The 22,075-nt window shown below is 43.7% G+C and overlaps 2 protein-coding genes across 2 annotated transcripts; one reads left to right on the forward strand and one right to left on the reverse strand.

Moving 5' to 3' along the window:
• On the forward strand, positions 1–17,520 carry LOC139769821 (uncharacterized). Its single transcript, XM_071701245.1, has 2 exons — positions 1–848; positions 2,652–17,520. The coding sequence occupies exon 2, from the start codon at positions 2,729–2,731 to the stop codon at positions 3,260–3,262; it is 534 nt and encodes a 177-aa protein (XP_071557346.1). The 5' UTR covers positions 1–848; positions 2,652–2,728; the 3' UTR covers positions 3,263–17,520.
• Positions 17,521–18,186: 666 nt separating this feature from the next.
• Positions 18,187–22,058, reverse strand: LOC139769813 (cytoplasmic dynein 2 intermediate chain 2). Its single transcript, XM_071701234.1, has 10 exons — positions 21,927–22,058; positions 21,334–21,673; positions 21,137–21,221; positions 20,657–20,884; positions 20,345–20,579; positions 20,064–20,265; positions 19,802–20,001; positions 19,582–19,724; positions 18,766–18,965; positions 18,187–18,379 (listed from the first exon to the last, which is right to left on the reverse strand). Exons 2-10 carry the CDS (start codon positions 21,390–21,392, stop codon positions 18,310–18,312), a joined length of 1,422 nt encoding a protein of 473 aa, XP_071557335.1. The 5' UTR covers positions 21,393–21,673; positions 21,927–22,058; the 3' UTR covers positions 18,187–18,309.
• Between the last annotated feature and the right edge of the window lie 17 nt (positions 22,059–22,075).

Here is a 22,075-nt window from a genome sequence, read left to right on the forward strand (position 1 = left end):
TATAAAAGCGCAGGCGGAATGCCCCAATCAGTGTTCGAGGAGTGTCGTAGAGATGTGGGGGACAACACGAGCCTGACGGCCTGAACTTTTTAACTGCGGAGTGAGACTGTTGTTTGCGATTTGACCAGACTGGATTTTTGGAGGCGCAACGGAGGACGAGGACGCCTACGAGGAAGGAGGAAAGTAACGAGGGCACGCCGACGGCCGAAGCGCGAGCATACGGTGCGTGCGCGTGTAAACACGTCAGACGGACCTTTCCCCCCCCCCCGGGCCCGAGAGGATTGGCCCCCCTTGGAGTTTTTTCGACGAGGAGGCGTGCGGGAAACGCAACAGCGAGGTGAATTTGGCCAGGAGCGATCCGATCCGATTCGTTTCGGTAGCGTCGTAGCCGGTCGTAGCGGAAGCTACGGCCGTGAAAGAAGGCAAACAAACGCAACGGCTCCGTGGTCCGCCATCTTGGACAGAGAGGAGTCGTTATTGTCGCGCCGGGGAGCGGGCGGGGAACGTATGCGCCGCTTTTCCGTATCGGCGTGAGCGGGCCACGCGAGGGGTAGGAGAGGAAGCAGGAGATATATTGAGCTAAAGGTGGCTAACGGTCATCGGATGTGGTCGAATTTGCGAGGTACGCGTACTGGGAGGACCGTGAGAGAAGAGAAACACGAGGCGAGGTAGCATCGCGCTAACAGCTCCCGGGGGCGCCCCGCCGCACTTATCCCACCGCGTCGTCACCGTCGTCGTCCCCACCACCGCTCTGCCCTGGATACCGTGATTATTGCGCAGTTGGAAAAATTGCTGAGCAGGGACGCGGGACGCCGTCCCCCCAGAGGCGAACCAGCCAACGTTCGCCGGTAAGACCCTTTTTTTGCTCCTTATGCTCCTTATTTTTCAGCTTTCCGCCTCGAGATCCGTTCGAGAACGCGCCGCGTTTATCGACGGTTATTTCCCGTGCGGAAGAACGCTCGTCCCGCACCGGACGCGCGGCGTTCGGAAAGATAAAGAGCCTTCGAGGATTGAGTCACGGAGTCGATTGTGAAAAACAAAGACAAGGAACAAGGATATTATTTACGAGAAGTTATAAATACTCTATTATGTTTAATAAATATTTCTTTTTACGTTTCACCTTGGACAGCTGCTCGAATGTTGAGGTTTCGAAATTTCGAGAAAGTTAATTGATGCATAGCTTTTGTGTTATTTCTTGTCGCTTGTTAACATATAAATCTTTAAGCCCTATGCACATTGAAACAAATAGTTTTATTACAAGTTGAAATGGAGTTATTTCTGTTGTCTGGCTTATTCCCTGTTTTTATTGCCTGTATACCTTTGCATTGTGTTCAAGGCTTCGAAATCAAATCACTGTGTGTGACTGATTGGTCAGGTACCGGCAATGGAGAATAGAAATTCAATGCGTCGGAAATTCTGTTCCTGTTGCCTGTGATTTTCATTGTGTATAGGGCCTTGAGCTTTTTTCGGTTATAAGTAAATGTAAAAATAATGCTTTATAAAATAGAAGAAGAAAAGAATTACACTGAAGCCTCTCTCAAAGAAAAAAGACGTCACAAATTCTTATAGATCCCTCTTTCCCAGAAAGAAAGTACACAATGTTGCTTTATTTCCTTCGGTTCTCAATGATCTAAACAATGATTTTTTTTTTATTATTATTTGTCGTAATTTTGTCCTCCAGGAAAAGGTATTTGACCAGTGAAAGTATGATAGAAAGTATGCAGTTGACTTTTATTGAGCATCTATATACTCGTTGATCTATGAAGATTTGTGTTATAACCAGAATCTGTTTTTAGATGTCGCAAATGCATTTAAGTTTGCTAAAGTTCTATCGTTATGCGACGGATTACAAATTATTATGACGCAATATAAGGACAAAATATTAGCATAAACTATATCTTACATTTAATAAAGCATCCAGATTTATTTTCTCGATAAAATTAAAGAAAATGCACAGGCTATAAAGGAAGTCCTCTAGTTTGTTATGTAAACATGCGTATTACAAGTTCAATAGTTCTTTTACGCTACATTCTGTAGACCATGTTGCGACACAACGAAAAATTTCATTTAGTGCGACGCAAGAGGCGAGCGGTATAATATAACTGCACCAGTTATGTTAATGAGCTTATGTTTTTAATTTATAATAAATTCCGACAAGATCTGCTTTCTATATATAGTTTTAACATTTTACACTATTGATGAATTGACCGATCAGTTTTCAGTTTTTATTTAGAAAAAGTATATAAAATATTGTAAATATATTATATTCACGGCATTGAATGTGACGCTTGTATGATTGATTTTTTATATAAAATGTGTTTTTTATAATTATGATGCAAGGAATTGGAAAGTTGCAATAAACGATCAACTTTCTCAGCATTTTTGCTAAGAAAAGATCGATTAAATAAATGATTTTATAGCAGGAAGAGAAGAAAGATTTAAAATTTTTATAGTTTTACCAACTTTAAGTGTACCAGAATGTCATAGTCATCCTCGTTTTGAAACAAAGAAAGTAGCGTTTCCTCTTTTATAGCGAGAAAAAAATAATGTAGATGCAAATCAATTTTAGAGATACGGTGGAGGTATCAACATAGAAAGAGAGAAGTAAATATCGGGAATATACGAATTTGAGGGACTGCTTTGTATTACAGGCCGACGAGTTGGCTGAGTGACGAGGAGGTGTAGTGAACCGAAACAGAGGAGAGATAGATAGACAAACATCCGAGCCATGACGAACTCCGCGCCCAAGTTAGACAGCGCCAAGGTGGACCGGCAGGCCTCGCCGAAGGTCGGGTATCAGCACAACCACCACCATAATCGGTCCAACAGTAAATCATCGTCGTTCTTATACAAGAACGGTCGCCACGCGATCAGAAACGCTAAAGACGGCCGGCAAAGCGCCAGCCCGTACAGCCCGTCGTCCAAGAGCGCGAGAAGCTCGCCACAACAGCTACAGCAGCAGCAACCACCACCACCACCACCACCACCACAACAACAACAACAACAACAACAACAGCAGCAACAGCAGCAATCACCACCGCCACAACAGCAGCAGCAGCAGCGTTGCGAGCAGTACAGTCCGAGCAGCAGCCCGACCAACAACTTCTATGCGGGCGCCAAGTTCTCGGAAACGCCGTCGCCTGCGAGCGTGCCTAAACCGCCGAGTCGTTGGACGTGCAGATTGGTGAATGGCTGCCGTCAGTTGGACAGCGCGAGCGAATACACGAGGCAGCTGCGCATAGTGCTGAACGTTCAGGCTTGATACCCAAAGACCAACGTATACATCAGCAACGTGCGAGGTGAGAGGTGGCGACCGTCAGCGGCTCCTAGAGAATCAGGTACGGTAGGGAATCATCGTCGGTAAGAATCATCGGCCGTGAGGACTGCGAGAATAAGAGGGACGATGATAGCGACGATGATGAGGATGAATGTGAAGATTATAATGATGACGATGATGGTGACACCGTGTGCGGTCCATATACACACGGGTTTTCGATTTTATCGCGCGAGTGGATATCCCGTAATCCGTTCTTTACGCTAAGATACATCCAACATACAAACTTGAAACCTTATATAGACTATGCATCGCGAGGGGGGGGGGGAGGGGGGTGACGACACGGTGCATCGGTGCGTCCCGATGCCGCGATCAATGTGTGCACGCGAGAGATACATTATATATGTATATATATGCGTTCTGGAACTCCCATCACGCGCCATTGTGACAAAATGTAAGTAATACTGTATTTTAGATTATCGTATACCGCTAAACTTACAAAAGGAACACAAAGGAGAGCCCCACGTACATACATATATATATATTATTTGTATAACATCTGAAAACACAAAGAGAGAGTAACATCCTCAGTCTGACGAGACGACAAGCGCGGACGAGCGAAGATGCGCTTCGCGATTTTGTCAAACGATGAACTTCAATATCGACGCGTTGAAAAAAAAAAAAGAAACAGCGTCCGACGATTTTTCGCGACCGCTCTTTCCAAAGCGATTTTTGGAAGCAACGCGCTTCACGCCGTTCTCGAGACAGCCGGTGTTCTAACGCGCGTTTTTATCATCCCCTCGTGCTCTAATTGGACACAAACGGCGTACGCAATCTGCCAATCCGTTGCTACGGATATGCTGGACAAACATATTTGCTTAATAGCCGCCCGACTAATGATCGTTATCAGTATACTTCTTTATTAACAGTTTCTCTCGCGGACTCTTTATCATTTTTTGGTATTACGGATCGTAAAGGGACACGGCTTCGTATAGGAGATTTATTTCATGCAGTTTTTTTTTTTTTAATTCCGTTTACTTTTCTTTTTCATTTTTTGTTGGAGATATTTTTATTTTCTTGCTATTCCGCTACTCACTGCTATCCGTTACTCTTTACGTGAGATAAGTGTATAAGGTGTAAGTTTTTTTTTTAGTTTCTCAGTGCGTGTTACGCGAGTGGGTTAATTAAACGTGATTGACATAACAAAGAGGTAGGAGGGGGATCGGGAGAAATCTGAATGGAGAGGTGAGGTGATCGAATGGATACGCTTCGCGGATACGTTATGACGGTTATCATGACGTTGCGGAGAATTCACATTTCGATCACGCTTCTCGCGCTCTCGATTTTCGGCGATGTTTCACCAACAAAATCATTAATGAATTGCATGTAAATTTAAGATTTATTTTTACGATAGGGGGCAAAAAGGTAGAGAGACAGAGAGATATGGAGACAGGGAGAGAAGATTTGGCTGGTTCGTCAGTTGCAAACGGAATTGTCACAAACGCGTCTCTCTCTTATTTATAATCTCGATTCATAAACAATTTCAAATCTATGCTTATTGATCGTCACAATGACTGTTGTTACATTTGAAAAATTCACGTACTAATGTATTCTAATGCTTTATTTAGACGCGGATATCGAGGACGAAGATTTTTAAGAGGGACGAGAGTATTAGCGTCGCGATTGTCCTGATTAATTAACGTCGGATTGGCGATTGTCTGTCCCTTCTTAGGGCGCAATCGTAGCCGTAACAGAGAAGATAGGACATTGATAGCGACATTTAAAGGGCGGTCGCGTCCCTGATGGGGGAGGACCGAGATTCGTAAGATAGATTAAAAGCTGGAACAACAGTTAACGATAACGGACGTTAACTCGACCCGTCCTTGAAGAGGAGCTGTCCTTCGTGCGAGTTTCTGGAGGTTCTTTTCTTTGTGCCGGACAGAAAGAAGGGCGGTCGGAACTTTTTTTTCGTTGGTTTACAATGCTTTACGGGCGCAATTGTCATATCAAACTCGCACCACTTCTAACTATATACCGGACACAGTAAATGGACTTAATATATAATATAGTAACGATAACAATAATATTTAAGGGTAAATAAATAACAATAGTGGTAATAAGCTAAGGCCTTAACGATACGATAGCGTGGAGAATACGATCGATTTGACATTGCACAATCAAATCGACAAGTGTGGTTTCGTCAGATTTAGATTTAGATTTTCAAGCTTTAAAATTCTTGTGTGTTTAATATTTCTTTGTTTATTTTTTTTTCTTCTAAGCAAAATTATTTCAAGCCACAGACTGAACAAAATTCTTTGACGTAGTGTTTTAATTAATGTTTGTTTTTTTTTCTTTTATAAGTTTCTTGATAACTTGCAAATGATCCTTTTGCAACTGTCTATGTCCACTTTTCTCCTCTTACGTCAATTGCTTTCTTCGGTAGGCGATTAGTCTTTAGGTAAGAACGAGTTTGCGAGACGGGTGTGATTGTGGGACGCGCGAATGAGAGTAGGAAAGTAAAACGCAAAATTGACACGAGAGACCGATATCAAAACGCGTGATTTCGATTTTTTTTTCTTCGATTCCTCGCTCCGTATCTATAGTTTTGTAAGATGAAATACGCGAACGGTATCTATTATAGCAGCTAACACACACACACACACACGTACGTTTGATCTACGACGTCGAAAATTATCGAAGGAAAATACCGTTTCTTATACACACGGACAGAGGCAAACGCGAGTGCTTGTCGGATGTAAACTCTCGAACGTGCGCGAGAACGGACACACGTTCCCTTTCCTTTTTTTTTTCCATCCTCGGCGCGTCGTGCGCGACCGGGCTCCAAGAGAGAGAGAGAGAGAGAGAGAGAGAGAGAGAGAGAGAGAGAGAGAGAGAGAGAGAGAGAGAGAGAGAGAGGAGATCGATAATCCCGGGATAAGCACGCGCGAAGGAGAGAGTTTGGCAACTCGTTTTCACGAATGCGCACGAATTACGAATCATCACAGGCCCAGAGATTTGTTTCCTTTTCTTTTTTCGTTTTGTTATTTTTTTTTTAAATACGATCGATAGTACACGCACTTTCGCGTTCGAAATTTAATTCGCCGTCGCCGTTCGCGACGACGACGGCGAAATCCGTGTCTTGAACACCACGAGACTCGAATGAAGGAAGAACGAGACGATCGCGACGGAATTTAATTTTACGCGACGGTACAAGGAGCTGAAACGCTTTAAATCGCAGAGTATCGGTGAGTTTGCAATCGTTTTGCAATCACATCGCCTGTCTGTTTCCTTTTTTTACTTAACGATTCTCGTTCCTTATTCTTCCGCGGGTTGGGCAACAACACGCGGGACGATACCGACTAATATCTTGGGGGGGGGCCCCAAGATATTGCTCCAGTATCTCTCCACGTGTTGTTGACGAACTTGCGCGTGTATCCCGAAACCGCCTCTTGAAAACGTCAAATACAGGTTGAGACATTCCTGCTCAAACGTGTGGACCTTTGAGGGAGGCGGTTTCGGAGTGACATCACACGAGAGTCCGAATTCTACTTCAAATGATAATACTTGCGTATATACTATACGCAATCTCACTCTGAATTGAACAGGAGCTAAAAACACTTCAAATAATGAAACATGTGTACATACTACACAATTCTGAATTAAACAATTTGACGGACCGTATTTTATCGAAGCTGTCAAGCCGGCAGCTTGTTAATTCAATACGTAAATTCTTGGATCAGCTACGTATCCACTTATTCGCACAGCTCCCGATTCGATTTGCGACAAACAAATCAGCTCCTTGTGATATAGAACCGTGTGTACCGCATTATTTTAAACGCCGTATATAATCGATAAATTCGTGCCGTTATTATTATTTTTTTTTTCTTGGAAGATATTTAATTTATCTTTTTTATATGTTAATTGTTGCTTTTCGTAGGTGATTTTTCATTGTCGCTTCCCGTACGCGGTTCTCGCGGCGAATTGTAGAGCCGGCGAGTCGGTTTACCTCGATCGTTTCTGCGAACGATTTCGGAAAGGCGAAGAGAGACGTCTCGAGGCATCGCGATCTTGTTCAAGAGCCTTCGAATTGGTCACCGAGTAGCCGAGTCGACGCGCGATTAAAGGCGAAGACTTTCTATCTCGGTGTGCGGGTTCAGGGCCGGATAAATCGTCACGGTCGCAGAGCTCGCGGTAGATCCCTGGAGCGAGAAGGAAACGAATTCAACACTGCCGTCCGGTGAGAGAAAGGGAGACAGAAATGCGAGATATGTGGGGGGCAAGTGAAAACGTGCGTATCCGTTGTCGCGAAGACGCGCGCGCCGGTCAGCCACGCGATCCCGGAACAACCAATGTGTAAATATCAGCTGCGTGAACGAAAATTGTAGCTTCGATTGTTAAGGGAAAAAGTCTTTTCCCGTAAAAGCACGATCGGGGGGTACAAACAGGGCGTTCTCGTCCTGTTCCCCGAGATTCCAGGAGCGCGTGGCTAGAAGACTCGCGAACGTTCGTGTTGAGGGCGGGCCACGTGTAATCGGGATTTTCGGAGGACGGTGATGGGCGCCAGCGCCAGGCTCGATTTTTCCCTCGTGGATCTTTTTTACGGCGCGAACGTACAACCGGCGAAAAAGGGAGGATTAGACGCGGAAGACGAACGACGGAGAGGAGGAGAGGTGGAGGAGAGAGGCCACGAATGACAGAATCAATTGTTTAACGAAAAGAAGAGTCGGGAAATTAGCTGTGATGATGACTCAATAGATACTATTAACTTTTAATTGATAACATTAATCGATATAAAATACATATATCTATATACATACATATATTATGTATACCCACACGCGTACGCGCGCATATATTATATATACATTATATAAGATTTAAAAAAAAAACCGATAGAGAAAAAACCGCAAAGTAGAGTTTAGGTACGATAAGTAATGGCGTTATTATAGTTGGATAAGAGAGAGAAACATCGCGATAGATAAGCAAAGGGGAAAGAGAGAGTGAGAGGGGGGAGAAACGCGCGTTTTCGCATCTTCTCTCTTTCTCTCGCTCTCCCTCTCTTCCACGAGAAAGAAACGGGGATACGATATCCGTATTCTTCACGCTTTAATATTAATAAACGTGAATAATTTTTGACGGTTCGATATAAACCGGTAAACGCGGTCGGTGATATTCGAGGACCGAATGACGAGCGCGAGAGGAAAGGCAGAAGGGGGGGGGAGGGAGATAATGACCCGAGCGTTTCCATCTTACGGCTTTAAAACACGACCCGTCGTGTCGTGATTATACACACATGCACACATACAGATATAGCTGATAATGATAGCTCGTAGTCTGTAATTGTAAACGACGCGCGGCTGGGTCGTCCCGGAAGGACGCGGATCGATTTGAAGCGCTGAGGACAGACCGGGTCGCCACGAGGCTCGTTCCAAGGAACGAGCTTGCCGAGATTGCGAAACGAATTTTCAAGTGGCGTCGTAATGGAGAGAGTTGAGCGCGACTGACGTGTGTCGGAACGCGGCAGACTTTTCCCGGATTCGTGGTCCATTTGGATAAATCAAAATTTAGGAAAAGCGCCCGATATCGGATACCTAAGCAAGCTCTCTGGATACTTGATTCAAAATTTTCCGAAACTAGACTCGATCCGCTCTGCAGTCTCAGCGCTTCATTTCCGAACGAGCGATTGGCCATCCTCAGAGTAAGCGCGTTTTAGATGTTCAAGCGTCTCGACGTGGTCACTCCGGAGCCAAATGACGTGTATACATAGACCAGGTATTCCTATGCTTTTGCGATGGAGGGAGTGAAGCCGGAAGTTGGCAGTTTAAGACGGAGATAGTTGATTTGTCCCTGGTGCTTTCTCACTCTAGCTTGGATCGACTGTCAAGAGTCGTCATTAGAAAATGAGAAAGTACTAGGGGCGAATCAACTATCTCGCTCTGTCTTAAACTGCCAACATCCGGCTTCACTCTGCGAGTAGAATGCTCGGTCTATGTACACACGTCATTGCCGGAGCCACGTTGGACCAGTTTTGTTTCCGCGAGAAAAGCAAGGGAAAAAGTCTGGGGGGAAAAAAACGATCGACGCGGGTCATCGTGCGTGTGATATCCCTGAAGAAAGTTCCGGGTTAGAAGCGCGGAGATTCGGGGACGAAGTCGTGATTTTCTCTCGTGACGGAGGAGGGGATCGGCAGACGCGGGACGACCCATTTATCGGTCAACATTCAATTGTGATATTGTAACGTACAAAATCGCAAATAGGCTCGGGCTTAATTAAGGGCGCAGGCGAGACGATATCGCGAGGGTGAGCGGGTAGAGTCGCGTCTTCACACGAGTTTCGCGGTCGCGTTCGCGCTACGCTTGTCGCGAACGAGTTTCGCGGGAATCGACGAGGTGGTCGATCATGTGGTCCGGACGTTCCATCGTGATTCGGACCTTTCGAGCGAGACCCGAGGCGCAAAGAGATCCGTGCTTAATCGCTTCATTATTAATTCCCGACAAGCTCGCAATATTTTTCGTGGCAATATATAAACGACGACAAACTGAGAAATCTTATTTTACAAGGATCGGATTCCGTCTCAAACGATTCGGTACATTTTTTATTTGAGTACATATCTGCCTAGTCACTTTTTCTCGATAATTATTTCTTTCGGCGAAGACGCGAAATTATTATCACCAATAACAGACTTTTTTTTTTACATGGGAGAAGTCTTCAAAAAGACACTCTCGACACTGCTGGCTACAGTGCCAGGGGTAATGTGGGATTCTATGCATGTGCATCGCGAAAGATATTACGTGCATAGCATACCCACTAAAATCCTCATGGTGGCCACATCAGGCGCTGTGGGGGACTGCCCCGGGAACTGGCTTTTGCATTACTTTCAGGGACCAATAACGGACCTGAGAATTTTATCATCTGAGAGAATTTTTCATTTTATTTCGCGGATAAATCCAAATCGCAGCACATTCGCCATTCAAGCGTACACGTGATATAAATAGAAATAGCTATGCATGTGTGTGTGCATATAATTCTTTCGCTATATCTTCGCTGCTTTCACACTTTGAAAGAATTACCAATTCGGTTGGGCTTGGATTATAGCTGCATCTTATCTCTCGCTCGTACTCTATTGGGGTGCCATTAAAGAAATAAGTAACATTTCGTTTATGCTTTCTCGATCACGGTGGAGCAAAGCGGTAGTAGGTAATAGTAGTGGGAGGAAACGCTGCTGAAAAATTTCACGGTGCTCTTCTTACGGACTCTCCGAAACTTTTCGTACAAATATACTTCCTACAAAAGTATGCAGTTCTGACAAAGGGAGTCGCTTTGGAACTTTCACGAGGAATCCATCGATTGCGGAGTTGATCGTTTTAACTTGAAATTTATGGCTCCTTCTCGGGGAACCTTCTGAGGAAACCCCGTTTTCCTCTTCGAGCAAACACCGAGGTGTTTGGGATGAACGGGCTAGCTCTCGATGACCCTTCGCGAATGGATTAGAGTCGAACGCTCATATACAGCTTTTTAGCAAATGATAACATTCTCGCAGGGATGAGTAAATCATTTTTTTAGATATATCTTTTATCTACATTTAGTGTACGCTTCTTAAGGAAAACTTGCAGACACGAGGACAGTTAGTATCGCGTAACGTGAAACTACCTTTTTTTTTTTTTTAATCAGGACTCTAATTTGTTTTGAAAGATTTTTTTTTTACGAAAAGTAGAACGAACAGATCGTTTGTCACAACGATACCGAGTCCATTCACGTTTATCATCGAAAGGTCTCTGCGCGCAGAAATCGAGAATCGGAAGGTAACTTTGAAAAACTCGGCGAATCTCCGTCGTCGGAGAGACGCGGGCCACTCGAGCAAGAGCGGAGATATTGAAGCTCATCGTGAACGAAACCAACGTGTTCCGAATCGTAGTTACCGCGGTGTCTCGCGATCGCGCGCCCTCGGGTTCTCCGCTTCCCCCGTTCGTCGAGGAGGGAGAATCCCGAACGGCGATTCGCGAGGTATCTCGGAAACCGACCCTTCCGTCATTGTACAAGACTCGCGTACAGGCTCACACGTCTTATCATACCGAGCACAGGGACACAAACACGCAGCCACACGAAAACACTGTGTCGATTAATTAAATAAGCCTTAAATTTAGGTTTAAGTTGAGAGGTTTGACAAAGCGAGAAACGAAGGAGAAGAGGAGAAAAAAAGAGAGGGGAAAAGAAAGAGAGCGAAAGAGAGCATGGTTTATACATACCGAAGCACTCATGGTCCAACGTTACGAACGATCCGCAGCTTCTTCAAGAAAAAAAAAAGGAGGGGGCGAATAACGGCGCAAAATTCTCGTTTTCCTTGTTCTCCGCGATTTTTACTCGATCGATTATCAATTCACTCCTCGGTAATGACGACAGCATTGTACATTCCTCCGATCTTTTTATTCTCTCCGAAAATTCTTGCCGTTCGACGCTAAATTTACGCGCCCCGTGCCTCTTTTTCGCATCGCTCACTCGTCTTGCCCGACGTTAAAATCTCCTTTCCTTCTTTTTTTGTTTTAAATTAGTTTTTAAGCTTCGTTGTTACGGAGAAAAGGAAAGCATAATTCGAGGCACGAACTTCGATCTCAATCGTACCGCGAAAGCTTTTCACCTCGCGGACACCGATTCCTCAGCGTCCGCGTAAGCGCCGACCGTTTACGCGCGGCCCGGTGCGTCAAAGCCGGTGAATTTTGAAATCGTTCGATTAATTAAAAAAAGACATCTCGAGGGGCTAGATAGAGTTCGTTTTTTAAGCGGTGACACGTGTTCGTCGACACGTTCGTGGCGGGAGGGAGGAGGTTGTTCGCGGCTTGCCAGAGCGTTTCGCGCGCGTCCTCCGCGGACCCCTCCGGGGAGATCGACGGGGGAATTGACCCCCGTCGACGTGACAATATATTATACATGTATAGTCTTTTTTTTATCCTTCCTCCCGCCGCCGTGTGTGAAACGCGGTAAAAACGCGGCCGCGCGACGCGGCGGTGCGAGGGGCACCGTCTGGGGGAGGATTTCATTTTATTCCTCGCGAGAGAGGGAGATCTTCGCGGTCTCCTCGAAAACGTGGACGATGCTCCCCGTCGCTCGCACCGTGGCGAACGCGCCGTCGGAAGCGAGAAGAATCGTTCGCCAGCGCGGCGAGAGAACGCATTGACTATTTGAGCGAATCGAGACCATGTACCTTGATATATATATATATACATACACATATATATAGTTTAGTATATTTCCGGATAATGAAAGTGTGAGTGTGTGAGTGCGGTAGAATGCGTGTGTGCCAAAATAAGCTGGGTCGAGCGAGTGCGAAAAGAATGAGAGAGTGAAAAGGAATACAAAAGTATATATAGAAATATATATACGTGCGTACGGAGGACGATAATGTGTGTGCGTGAGTATGTGTGTGTACGTATGTGAGCAAAAGAGCTTCCTCTTCCAAGGGCACGTTTTCTCTGCCGATCCGTCAATCTTTTAATCGATTATTGATACTCATTGTTTAGAAACGAGGCGCAACACGTGCGTATATTGTCAAATATAATTCTTCGCGCATCACCATCTGCGTTCGGCTCGTATCGGTCTTTGTTTATCTCATAATGAGACGAGGAGAAGAGACACTCCAGCTTTGTGGAAACTCGTGACTGATACGTAAACGCAGATGGTGGTCGGCGCGGCGATTGGGAAAGTGACACGTGGAACCGTTCGGGGGATCGCCGGAAAAAAAAACGTGTTGCTCTGGATCAGAATTGTTTTCGCACGCGAGCAGGTCCGTGATGCGGAACGTCGGTTCGATCGTCGTCGCAAGTGGTGCGCGAGCAAAACGGTAGCGCGCGTGTGAAAGCAACTTTCTCTATTTGGTAAATAATCGCGTAAGAGGTTCCCCTTATAATTTCTTGGCGCAGGGAGAGGGGGGAGAGATATTTTCTGCGTGTGTGGAATCCGATCGTCGAGAGAGGAAGATCTCGCAGCGGGAGATTAATCGCGAATCGTCGGTAGGGAAGCACTGTCTCGAATTATCAAAAAGAAAGAATCGTTCATCAATGTTTTTCGTTGATCAGAGGAATTATTGTAATCGGTAAACGAAGAACATTGATCGAATCATTGAGAATTAAACAATACAGGTGCGAATATGTAACTTTCAAGTCGTATAACTTTAAAAGAGCTTTAAAGATTCGAACTGACTGTCACAATCTACGGCAAGTCCTTAATTTTTTTTTAAGGAGATGTTACAATCGACTAGAGATTTTTCCTTTGTCATTTGTGTCATTTATCACTTGCTGAAGGTTGACCGATCGTTTATTGATATTATCCTAAAAGGCTATTGCCGTCGACGAAAAATGATTCATATTGCGAGAAAACAAAATTTTATACAAAATTTATATTTATTTAGATTTATGGATGGAGATATATATTTATATTTATTTACAGAATTTATATTTATATAACATCCATAAAGCAACGTTGATTAAACGTTCATATTTATCGTACATAAATCTATAAAAAAAAGTACGATAAATATATTTTAAAAATGTACGTTACAAAAAAAACGTAAAACAGAAAACGCAGCGTGTTTCTTTTGACCGTTTAGCACTGTATTCGTACGTTTCTTGATCTTGACAAACGACAAGATTCTTAGAACGTGTACGGCGCTAAATGAGGAGCATTAGAGATACGAACGCGATTTCTCAAAATTAAACCGACAACACCATGGCGACGTTTCGCGGAATTTTGCGACGAGGCGAAGAGATCCGATTTTTCTGCGCGCATATTTTTTCCCCCGTTTTCTTGCACCCGATTTTTCTTCTGCGTTCGTCCGTAAATTTGCACTTTGTACCGAGCATTGTTTCTCGAAACTCTGGTCTGCTTTAATGGGACAGTGATGTAGATACGTTATCGCGAGAACGAGAAAGAGAGAAAGAGGAAAAGATAATGCGTGTACTGTGTAGTATCAACGCGAGTCGTTTCTCTTGAACACACGAGTGCGATAAAAACTCGATAAACTGTATATAAATATAAATAAGACGCGGGAACAAATTGAGACATGACACGTGTTTTTACTTTTAATAGAATCGATCGCTCTCTCGGGACAAACGACTCGTGTGCGTGCGATTGCGTTCATTTTGTATTCGCAAAAATTTTGAGGGTTGAAGTTGTTGTCAACGACAATCCAGGCGTGCGATTTCGCAGAACAGCGTTGTTAACGATTAAGATTGTTATAATACTATCTATCGCAATTGACAAAAGTATCGCTTTTGTCTTGCGCGAGGCGACATTTCCTTTTTCATGAATACAATAAGTAGATTGTGAGGAATAGGCAACGGTATTGGTTCCGTTGTCGAGAATGCGTGTGAGAGAAAGAGAGAGAGAGAGAGAGAGAGAGAGAGAGAGAGAGAAAGGGAATGAATGAGAGAGAGATAGTTAAAGAACTGCGAATCTAATAGGGGACGTTAATAATAGTTGTAAGAATATCGAGTCGCGATCTCTGTGATGATGATAACAACGTTGAGGATGATAACAATGTCGACGATTTTTCCTCCCTCCGTGCCCCTCTGACAGCCACTGTCACGGGCACGACGAGATGCAATTGACCGTCGAGGTTTCTAGAGTAAATAAGGCATAGATGATAACGACCGTAATCTATTATGTAGTAACAGAAAAACAAAAAGCTAATACTTAAGATTCTGACTGGAGCGTTAATAGGCATTATATATTATATATATATGTCGCGATTAAGAATTTAATTGTTTACAAGGAGGAGGGAGATCGCGTCGGTCGACAATGATGAAGATAGTAATATAGACGACGAGATACATTTAAATAATTGTAAATAAGCAAATAAAAAACGCGTAGGGCGGGAGAGGGCGGACGCCCTCGAAAACGAGCAGAGAGAAAGAAGAGAATTATTTTGCTACGCGAGAAGAAGGGGAAGACTTCCGAGAGCTTGATGTGCGGTTCACATTGGCGACCCATTTGAGCGAGATTCGTCGGATCCGAGCGTCGATAAGCGGGCCGATAAATTCCGCAAAAAATAGAAGAGGACGAGGAAGAAGGAATACGACGGACGGAAGGTGGTGAGAGGAAGAGGCTCGTCGTTACGCGCAGAAACGAGATCTGTCGATCGTCCGTTCCATCCGATGACGATCCGATGTCAGCTTCGCATCCCCGATAATTTTTGCAAGATCACTTCTTGGAGGAGAGAGACGATACCGAGAGCTGCAAGAATCGTCGCCTTCTACGAAGAACGGAAAATTATCCTCAAGAGGAGTATCTCAGGCAATTATCTGCAGAATGAGCAACTCGGCCGAGAAAGAAAGCCGGGTGATCTTTTATCTGTTACTGAGATAGGGCGATCCGAGAAGAAGGACGAGGAGGCGAGGATGCGAATACGTTGACGTCGCGGTGATGATCGTGCGAGAGACGAGGAAGAAAGGAGGGACCACGTGGATGACCAGCGACGGCCACCTTTCGACGCGCATCCCGTTGTTTTCGCCGCGAAACAATCGTCTCGTGTTTGCGCGTCCGACGAGAAGATTCCGAAGGAGAGTAGCCGGCGAGAGAGAGAGAGAGAAGAGAGAAGAGGTGTAGTGGAAGATCGAGGGGCGGATGGCTAAACTCGGCGCGAAGGATCGTCGCAGCACTTTTTCTTCGTCTCCGCAAAAAAAGAGACTCGATCGAGAGAGGGTCGAGAGATCAAGACGCGGATGATCGAGGGCGATCCAAGATCCAAGGACGAAGTCCACGACGCTCGGGGAGGACAATGTAATGAACGAGATGAAGTTTGGAGGCTTCCCAGAAGCTATTCGCTTAAATACGCTCGGCATTATTGTCGAGAGAAAGAAGAAGAAGAAGAAAAAGAGAGAGAATAAGAGTCATGCCTAAGGGCGTTAAGGCGTAACTATTTGTATCGTACTTTGCTTTGCACATTTATAACGCCGATGAGTTTCTCGAAGAGTTTCTGTGAAGCGAAACGGAAAGAGGTTCAATGAAGAATAAAAAGAAGAGACGCGCAGCGGTACGGGAAAGAAGAGGCGAGAGAGGAAGAGGATTAAGGAAACGCAAGTTTCTCGGGTGCGAGTGGTCATCAAGATACGGAGCGAAGAGCGGAGCAGCAAATATATATGAAAAAAAGCTCTCCGCTCGTTAGCAGAGCGGTATCTTGAGTCTGAGTGATTGGAGCTTGGGTCTCAGGAATTCCAAGAAGAAAAAGAAACGGACCAGAAAATGTCTTTTTAATACAAAAGGCGCCAAAAAAATTGTGTGCAGATGAAACCAATGAGGGAGAACGAGAGCGTGCGTGAATGTGTGAAAGGAGAGAGCGTCGAGGAGAAGAGATAATACGAGAGAGAGAAAGAGAGTTTGACGGAGAGGAGAGGCGAAAGAGGAAGGACCGAGGAGTTGAAAGATTTCGCGTGCAATAATGTGCCCGGTAAATCGATTCCGGTGAAGTTGGCAGACCAGGAGAACGGAGAGAGCAAGGGTTTCGGTTCCTCGATCAAGTCGCGGGAAAACCCAAGCGCGGAGTCTTTTGCGCAAGAGGAGAAGAGTTGGGCGAGCTTTACCGGAACTTTCCGTCCCCGTGACTTCCAGAGTATATTTCAGCGCAGCGCAATTATATACAACCACTTACAGCGGGGACGGAGTTCGTGTATTTCGTGATGTCTATGCGAGTCGCTCCTCACCCGAGAGAGACGCGCATATTCATATTATTGTTGAAACGAAGGAAGAAGGAGAGAAAGGTAGGAGCGAAGGAGACAAGATGCAGGGAGGCAATCGGAGGAAGATCTCCGATGACGGAGATGAGACAGAAACAGGAGATGAGTTGCGGACTCGCTTGACGAGTTTCGCAGTAAATAGGTGCTGCCGCTTTGAGAGGAAGACACCGAAGAATTCTTGAAGTCGGTACGTGTTCGAGAGGAGGGACGGAATCAACATCTTGCCGTTCACGTAAGAGGCGAAGGAGACCATCTGGATGGAGTAGAAGAAATTTTCAATTATCCCATTCCCCCTATATTTCATCCCTTTCCTTAAAAAAAAAAAGAGAAAAAAGTTTCCTTGAATCGATTCACGAATCCTAACACGGCCTCTGGCCGTCTTCAAGATTTGCAAGATATTCCACGAGAGAATCACATTTATTTTTCTTTCCCCTATCTTATATATCCCGCATCCTATTTAAATCAGATTCTCCCGCATAATCCTCCCCATTATTATCCAGGGTCCCTTTTGGGACCCGCAAATGCATCACGAACGCTGGTGTGTCTTCTTGGTTCGCAATAAACGTACGTGCAAGCGTGCAAAACTGTCCTTATCAGGACAAAGGCTTAAAACTGCCCTTTTAAGGGCAAGGAACATCTGGACCTGGACGAGCGCCAAGGCGCGCGTGCAAACTGTCCTTTTCAGGACAAATCTTCAACGTACCTGAAATATATAATAAATATACTTCTTCCTATTAAATTGTGTCCCCTTTTCAGAGCTACGCTGTGCAATTGATTGAGACACACGAGGTAATATAAAATTGTTTTTATAATACCACATTGTTTATAGACCGTATAATAAAGTTTTATTTAAAACTTCAAAGTTTTATTTAAAACTTCATTGTGGTCAATGCTTTTTTTATATTTTTATTTAATTACATTCATATAGAGCTATTGCTCAAATATAATGTTGAGATAAATTCTCTTTTTTAAATAAAATTGTGATATGCAGGGAATTAATATATATATTTTTTATTTTACATATGATGTATATAAAATATGTTGAACTTTTATTTCAGAAGTACTTTGAATTTAGTGGAAATTTTTTATCTTAGAATAACTCTTGATCTAAACATGTTTTATCAAGAACTGTCTCAACTCTCATCATTTCTTATCTCTATAAAGGAAAACTTTATATAATCAGGAAGGTTCAATGTTCCAAATTTATTCCAGTTACAAACAGTTACGTATGTGCAATACATAAAGCATATGTAGTGATGTGTCGATCCATTCAGCGAATGCCGCAAGTAATTGCGTAAATTAGAACCACGTTCAAAACAAGTGACGTGGAAATTTCCATATTTCGATTTTCGCACGAACACCTCCAATCGCCAGTATATCTCTATAACAAGCAAAACAAATATTGATCTTTTAAATGCACAATTTTTCCATTAATTTCTACTAATATCTTACGTTAAAACTATGAATCACTTATGTATATATATATATATTTTTTTAGCAATTGTTTTGCATGGAAGATGATTCGACGCAATCATTTGAAAGACTGTTCGACCTTCGACAGTGAGCTTGTAACTTTCCTATGTAAATTACAGCTATTCAAGACATGTAGATATATTTATTACAGATAAAAAATTGTTTTTATTTTTATAAATAAACATGCGTTGAGAAAACGTGCACCAGTTGTAACAATCGTGCTTAAAATTAGCAAGAAAGAGAAAGGAAGTTTTTGAGTGATGAATCATCCGGATTTGATTATCTTACACGTACCTCTTGGAATTTACGCACAAGCTGCTGATTTCTTTGCCAGTCACCTCGACTTTCGGACACGTCACGGGTTTACCGTCCGCAACATTGTAGAACTTCACACACGCGCCCGCGCCGTAAGCTGCGAATACGTCTTGATTGCCAATCATCCACGTCAATCCCACAACTGTATTGTCCACGGAAATAGTTCGCTGACTGACATGCTGCGTAATGTAATTCACAATTACGTAACGTCGGGAGTTACATAACGAAAAAATAAAATTAACTGATACGTAATAAAACAAATTGTCGTAAAAATTTGGCTACATCAGTTCTTTCCCCCTTTCATGTTTGTCATCGAGATATTTTAGAAAACGTTTTAAAAACTTTTGTCTCTGATCTTTTAAACAAGTGATTATTATTTGCAGAAAAGCGAACAAGTCACGTTTGGCCAAGAATGACACGCACTCTTGCGTGGATATTGTACTGATTGTATATTCAAGCAGGAAAAAAGTAGATTCATGCTTCGTTTAAATCTTCAGATATAATATTCGTAGTAAATAATTGTAAAATGCATTTTAAGTAAAATTCTACGCAACTTTAGTTTCTCATTTCCCCAATTTTATATTTTACGCTAATATATATGCTAGAATTTTTTAAAAATACGTAATACAATTTATTGTATGACTGTGTGCCATTTATTTTTAAGCTCAAAAACTCCAATCATCCACAAAAAACTCGATTAAAGTAAATCAAGATTATCAAATAACATTCCTTGTTTTCGTAGGATTAGAGTCGTGATTATTGCAAAGGCTGAAAATGTGACATATGGCAATTTACCTCGTCAAGATTGTATATACGGATTTCATTATCCGTGGCACTGCTGACAAACAGATTGCGTAACGGCGAGCACTTAACACAGGTAACGTTACCTCTGTGCCTTTCGTATTCGTCGATCACGGGATCTATAAGCGTGGCGTCTCCTGAAATTGATAAAAACCTCTTGTTTACCTACGAACAATTTTATTATATTATCTTGTTACAATATATAGACGCGAACCTTCGATGGGAGTTACGCTGTCCAAGCTACATTTATAGATTCCACCACACTGCGTCCCAACGACAAATATACTGGGATGCCTCGACGAAAAGTCAAAGCTCGTGATGCACAGCCCTGCCTCCGCGGCGCGCTCGCGCGTACCTCCGGCGCTACGCGGCCTGGTCTTTTCCACCGGATTATATTCCTTGATTATCTTGAATCTGCGGTGCGGCAGAGATTCCGTAAACAGGATTATAACAGTCAGGCAGCTGGCAGTACGTACCGCTTGTGCGGTTGAACGGTCGTGAAGTTAGCCGTCAATCTGTGGATCAGTATGTATCCATCTGAGCTGGAGCTCAGTAACAGGTCCACGTCGTGCACGGATCTTGGTCGCCAGCACACTTGAGTTACGCGCTCGCCGTGCGTGCACACGTGCATGGGCACAACGGAATCGTCGTTCCTAAGATTCCAGATCAATACGTCCCCTTGAGAAATCAAACGCATTTGTCAGGTATAACGAGATTGTGAATTTCGTAATTGTTGCCGTTAATTAAAGAAGTTTACAGTTAAACAATCCAGCCGCGAGGATGGAGGGTTCCGTCGGGTGGTAACACAGCGTCGTGACACATCCGTCCGTCTCTAATGTCCTGGTAGGGGCGTCCGCGACGTTATCCTCCGTCGTGAGATTGTACAACTGGACTGCGGAAAGATGATCGCACCATGTTTCGTGACGAATATGACCGAGGCCTACCGCTAATGTCCCGCCAACGGTGCTCCACGACAAGTCGCCTATTTTAATCTGCAAAACATTCGACCCGTGACAGCCATTTAATCTCGTATACGACAGTGATTTTAGTTTTATTGAAAAGGACGTACTCTCTCGTGAGGAGACGTGTCCGCCTCTTCTGATGTACTTATTTTCTTTATTAGCTCTACATTGGCGGACGAGGCCTCGGACACATTCGGGTTGTAGTCGTCGAAAGCGCTAGTGGCGTAAGCCTCGTCGAGAGCCTGCAGGATCCCTGGCGTGACTTTTTTCATAAACTCTGCCAGTCTGTCATAATCTACCTGCGCGTCTGTTTTCTGTCCGTTCACCGTCTGGATCTGGAATTATAAACAAATTAATGTATTAGACTAAAATAACGAAAACAAAAAAATTAAGACAGTTATTCAAGGTAGAACAGTATTGATTTTGGACGCTTATAAGAACCAAATGCAGGCTATTCGAGAAAGCTGTTACAGCATTTATCGACGTTTTGTGATTTACACGTTTTTCAAGAAGTTACTCCGGCTTGCCGAGCGGCAAATAAAATCTTCCGTAAACTTCAGAATTCAAATGAAATCTCTGTAACACACCCCGATACTCCTCGTCTCTCTGGTCTGTGTGTCGTCAGCGGCGTAGACTATCTCCGTCGTTTGAACGTTCGCAGACGTCTCCAATCTAGGAGAGAACGATGTGATCGCGTTATCTCAATTAAATTCAAGTACTATTTACGTATATATATACATATACATTTTGCAACGATAATTTGAATGATAATAAGCGGACTCACCTCGCAGGAGATAATTCCGAATTGAAGCTCACAACGTCGAAGGACTTGGTGCTGAACATTTTCTCCGATGGACGAAACCTTTCCGGAGTTTCCTTCCTTTTTTGATTATGCGTTTTGATTTGTGTACAATTAAGAAAAGTGTTCCAGATCACGCTCGTTGGACACCCGGTTGTCAACGACGCTGCCGAGACTCGAGAGTGTGTTTACGAAATTGGACATCAGCTGATGGTTAAACGTGACGGGAAGCGACGCGACCAATCGACCTGCCGCTTTTCCGTAAGAGCGAAGCGTCGATTGACTCATTTTGCGAACAGGAGCAACAGAAGCCATTTGTCCAGTTCTATCGATGCAAATGAACCTTATAATTACAGTTTAATTACTTCTTATCTCTTTTTCTAGTTCTTTAGAATTAGAAACTAATAAAGCTGATCTACATTGGTAGAAAAATGGACACGAGAATTAGAGACAAATAAAAGGTAAGTTGAACCGAGATTAAAATTAATTAACCTACATATAGGCAGAAGTGGACATAGCTCTCAAAATTAGAAAAAATCAATAAAAACTAAGTCAAATCGAGATTAAAGTTAACCTACATTTGCAGATATGGATATTAGATACACGATTGGCTGGGTTGTCTCGTGCCAGGTCTTGCTTAAGTCATCAGTTTCGACGCTGGAAAACCGCCTTGATGATTCCGAATTTGCGCGCTGACATCATCGTCGTCGTCATTGCCATCGCGCTT

Source organism: Temnothorax nylanderi, unplaced genomic scaffold, assembly GCF_030848795.1.
Source record: "Temnothorax nylanderi isolate EJ_2023f unplaced genomic scaffold, tnyl_v1.0 TNYL_tig0024_pilon, whole genome shotgun sequence".
NCBI classification, from domain to species: Eukaryota; Metazoa; Arthropoda; class Insecta; order Hymenoptera; family Formicidae; genus Temnothorax; species Temnothorax nylanderi.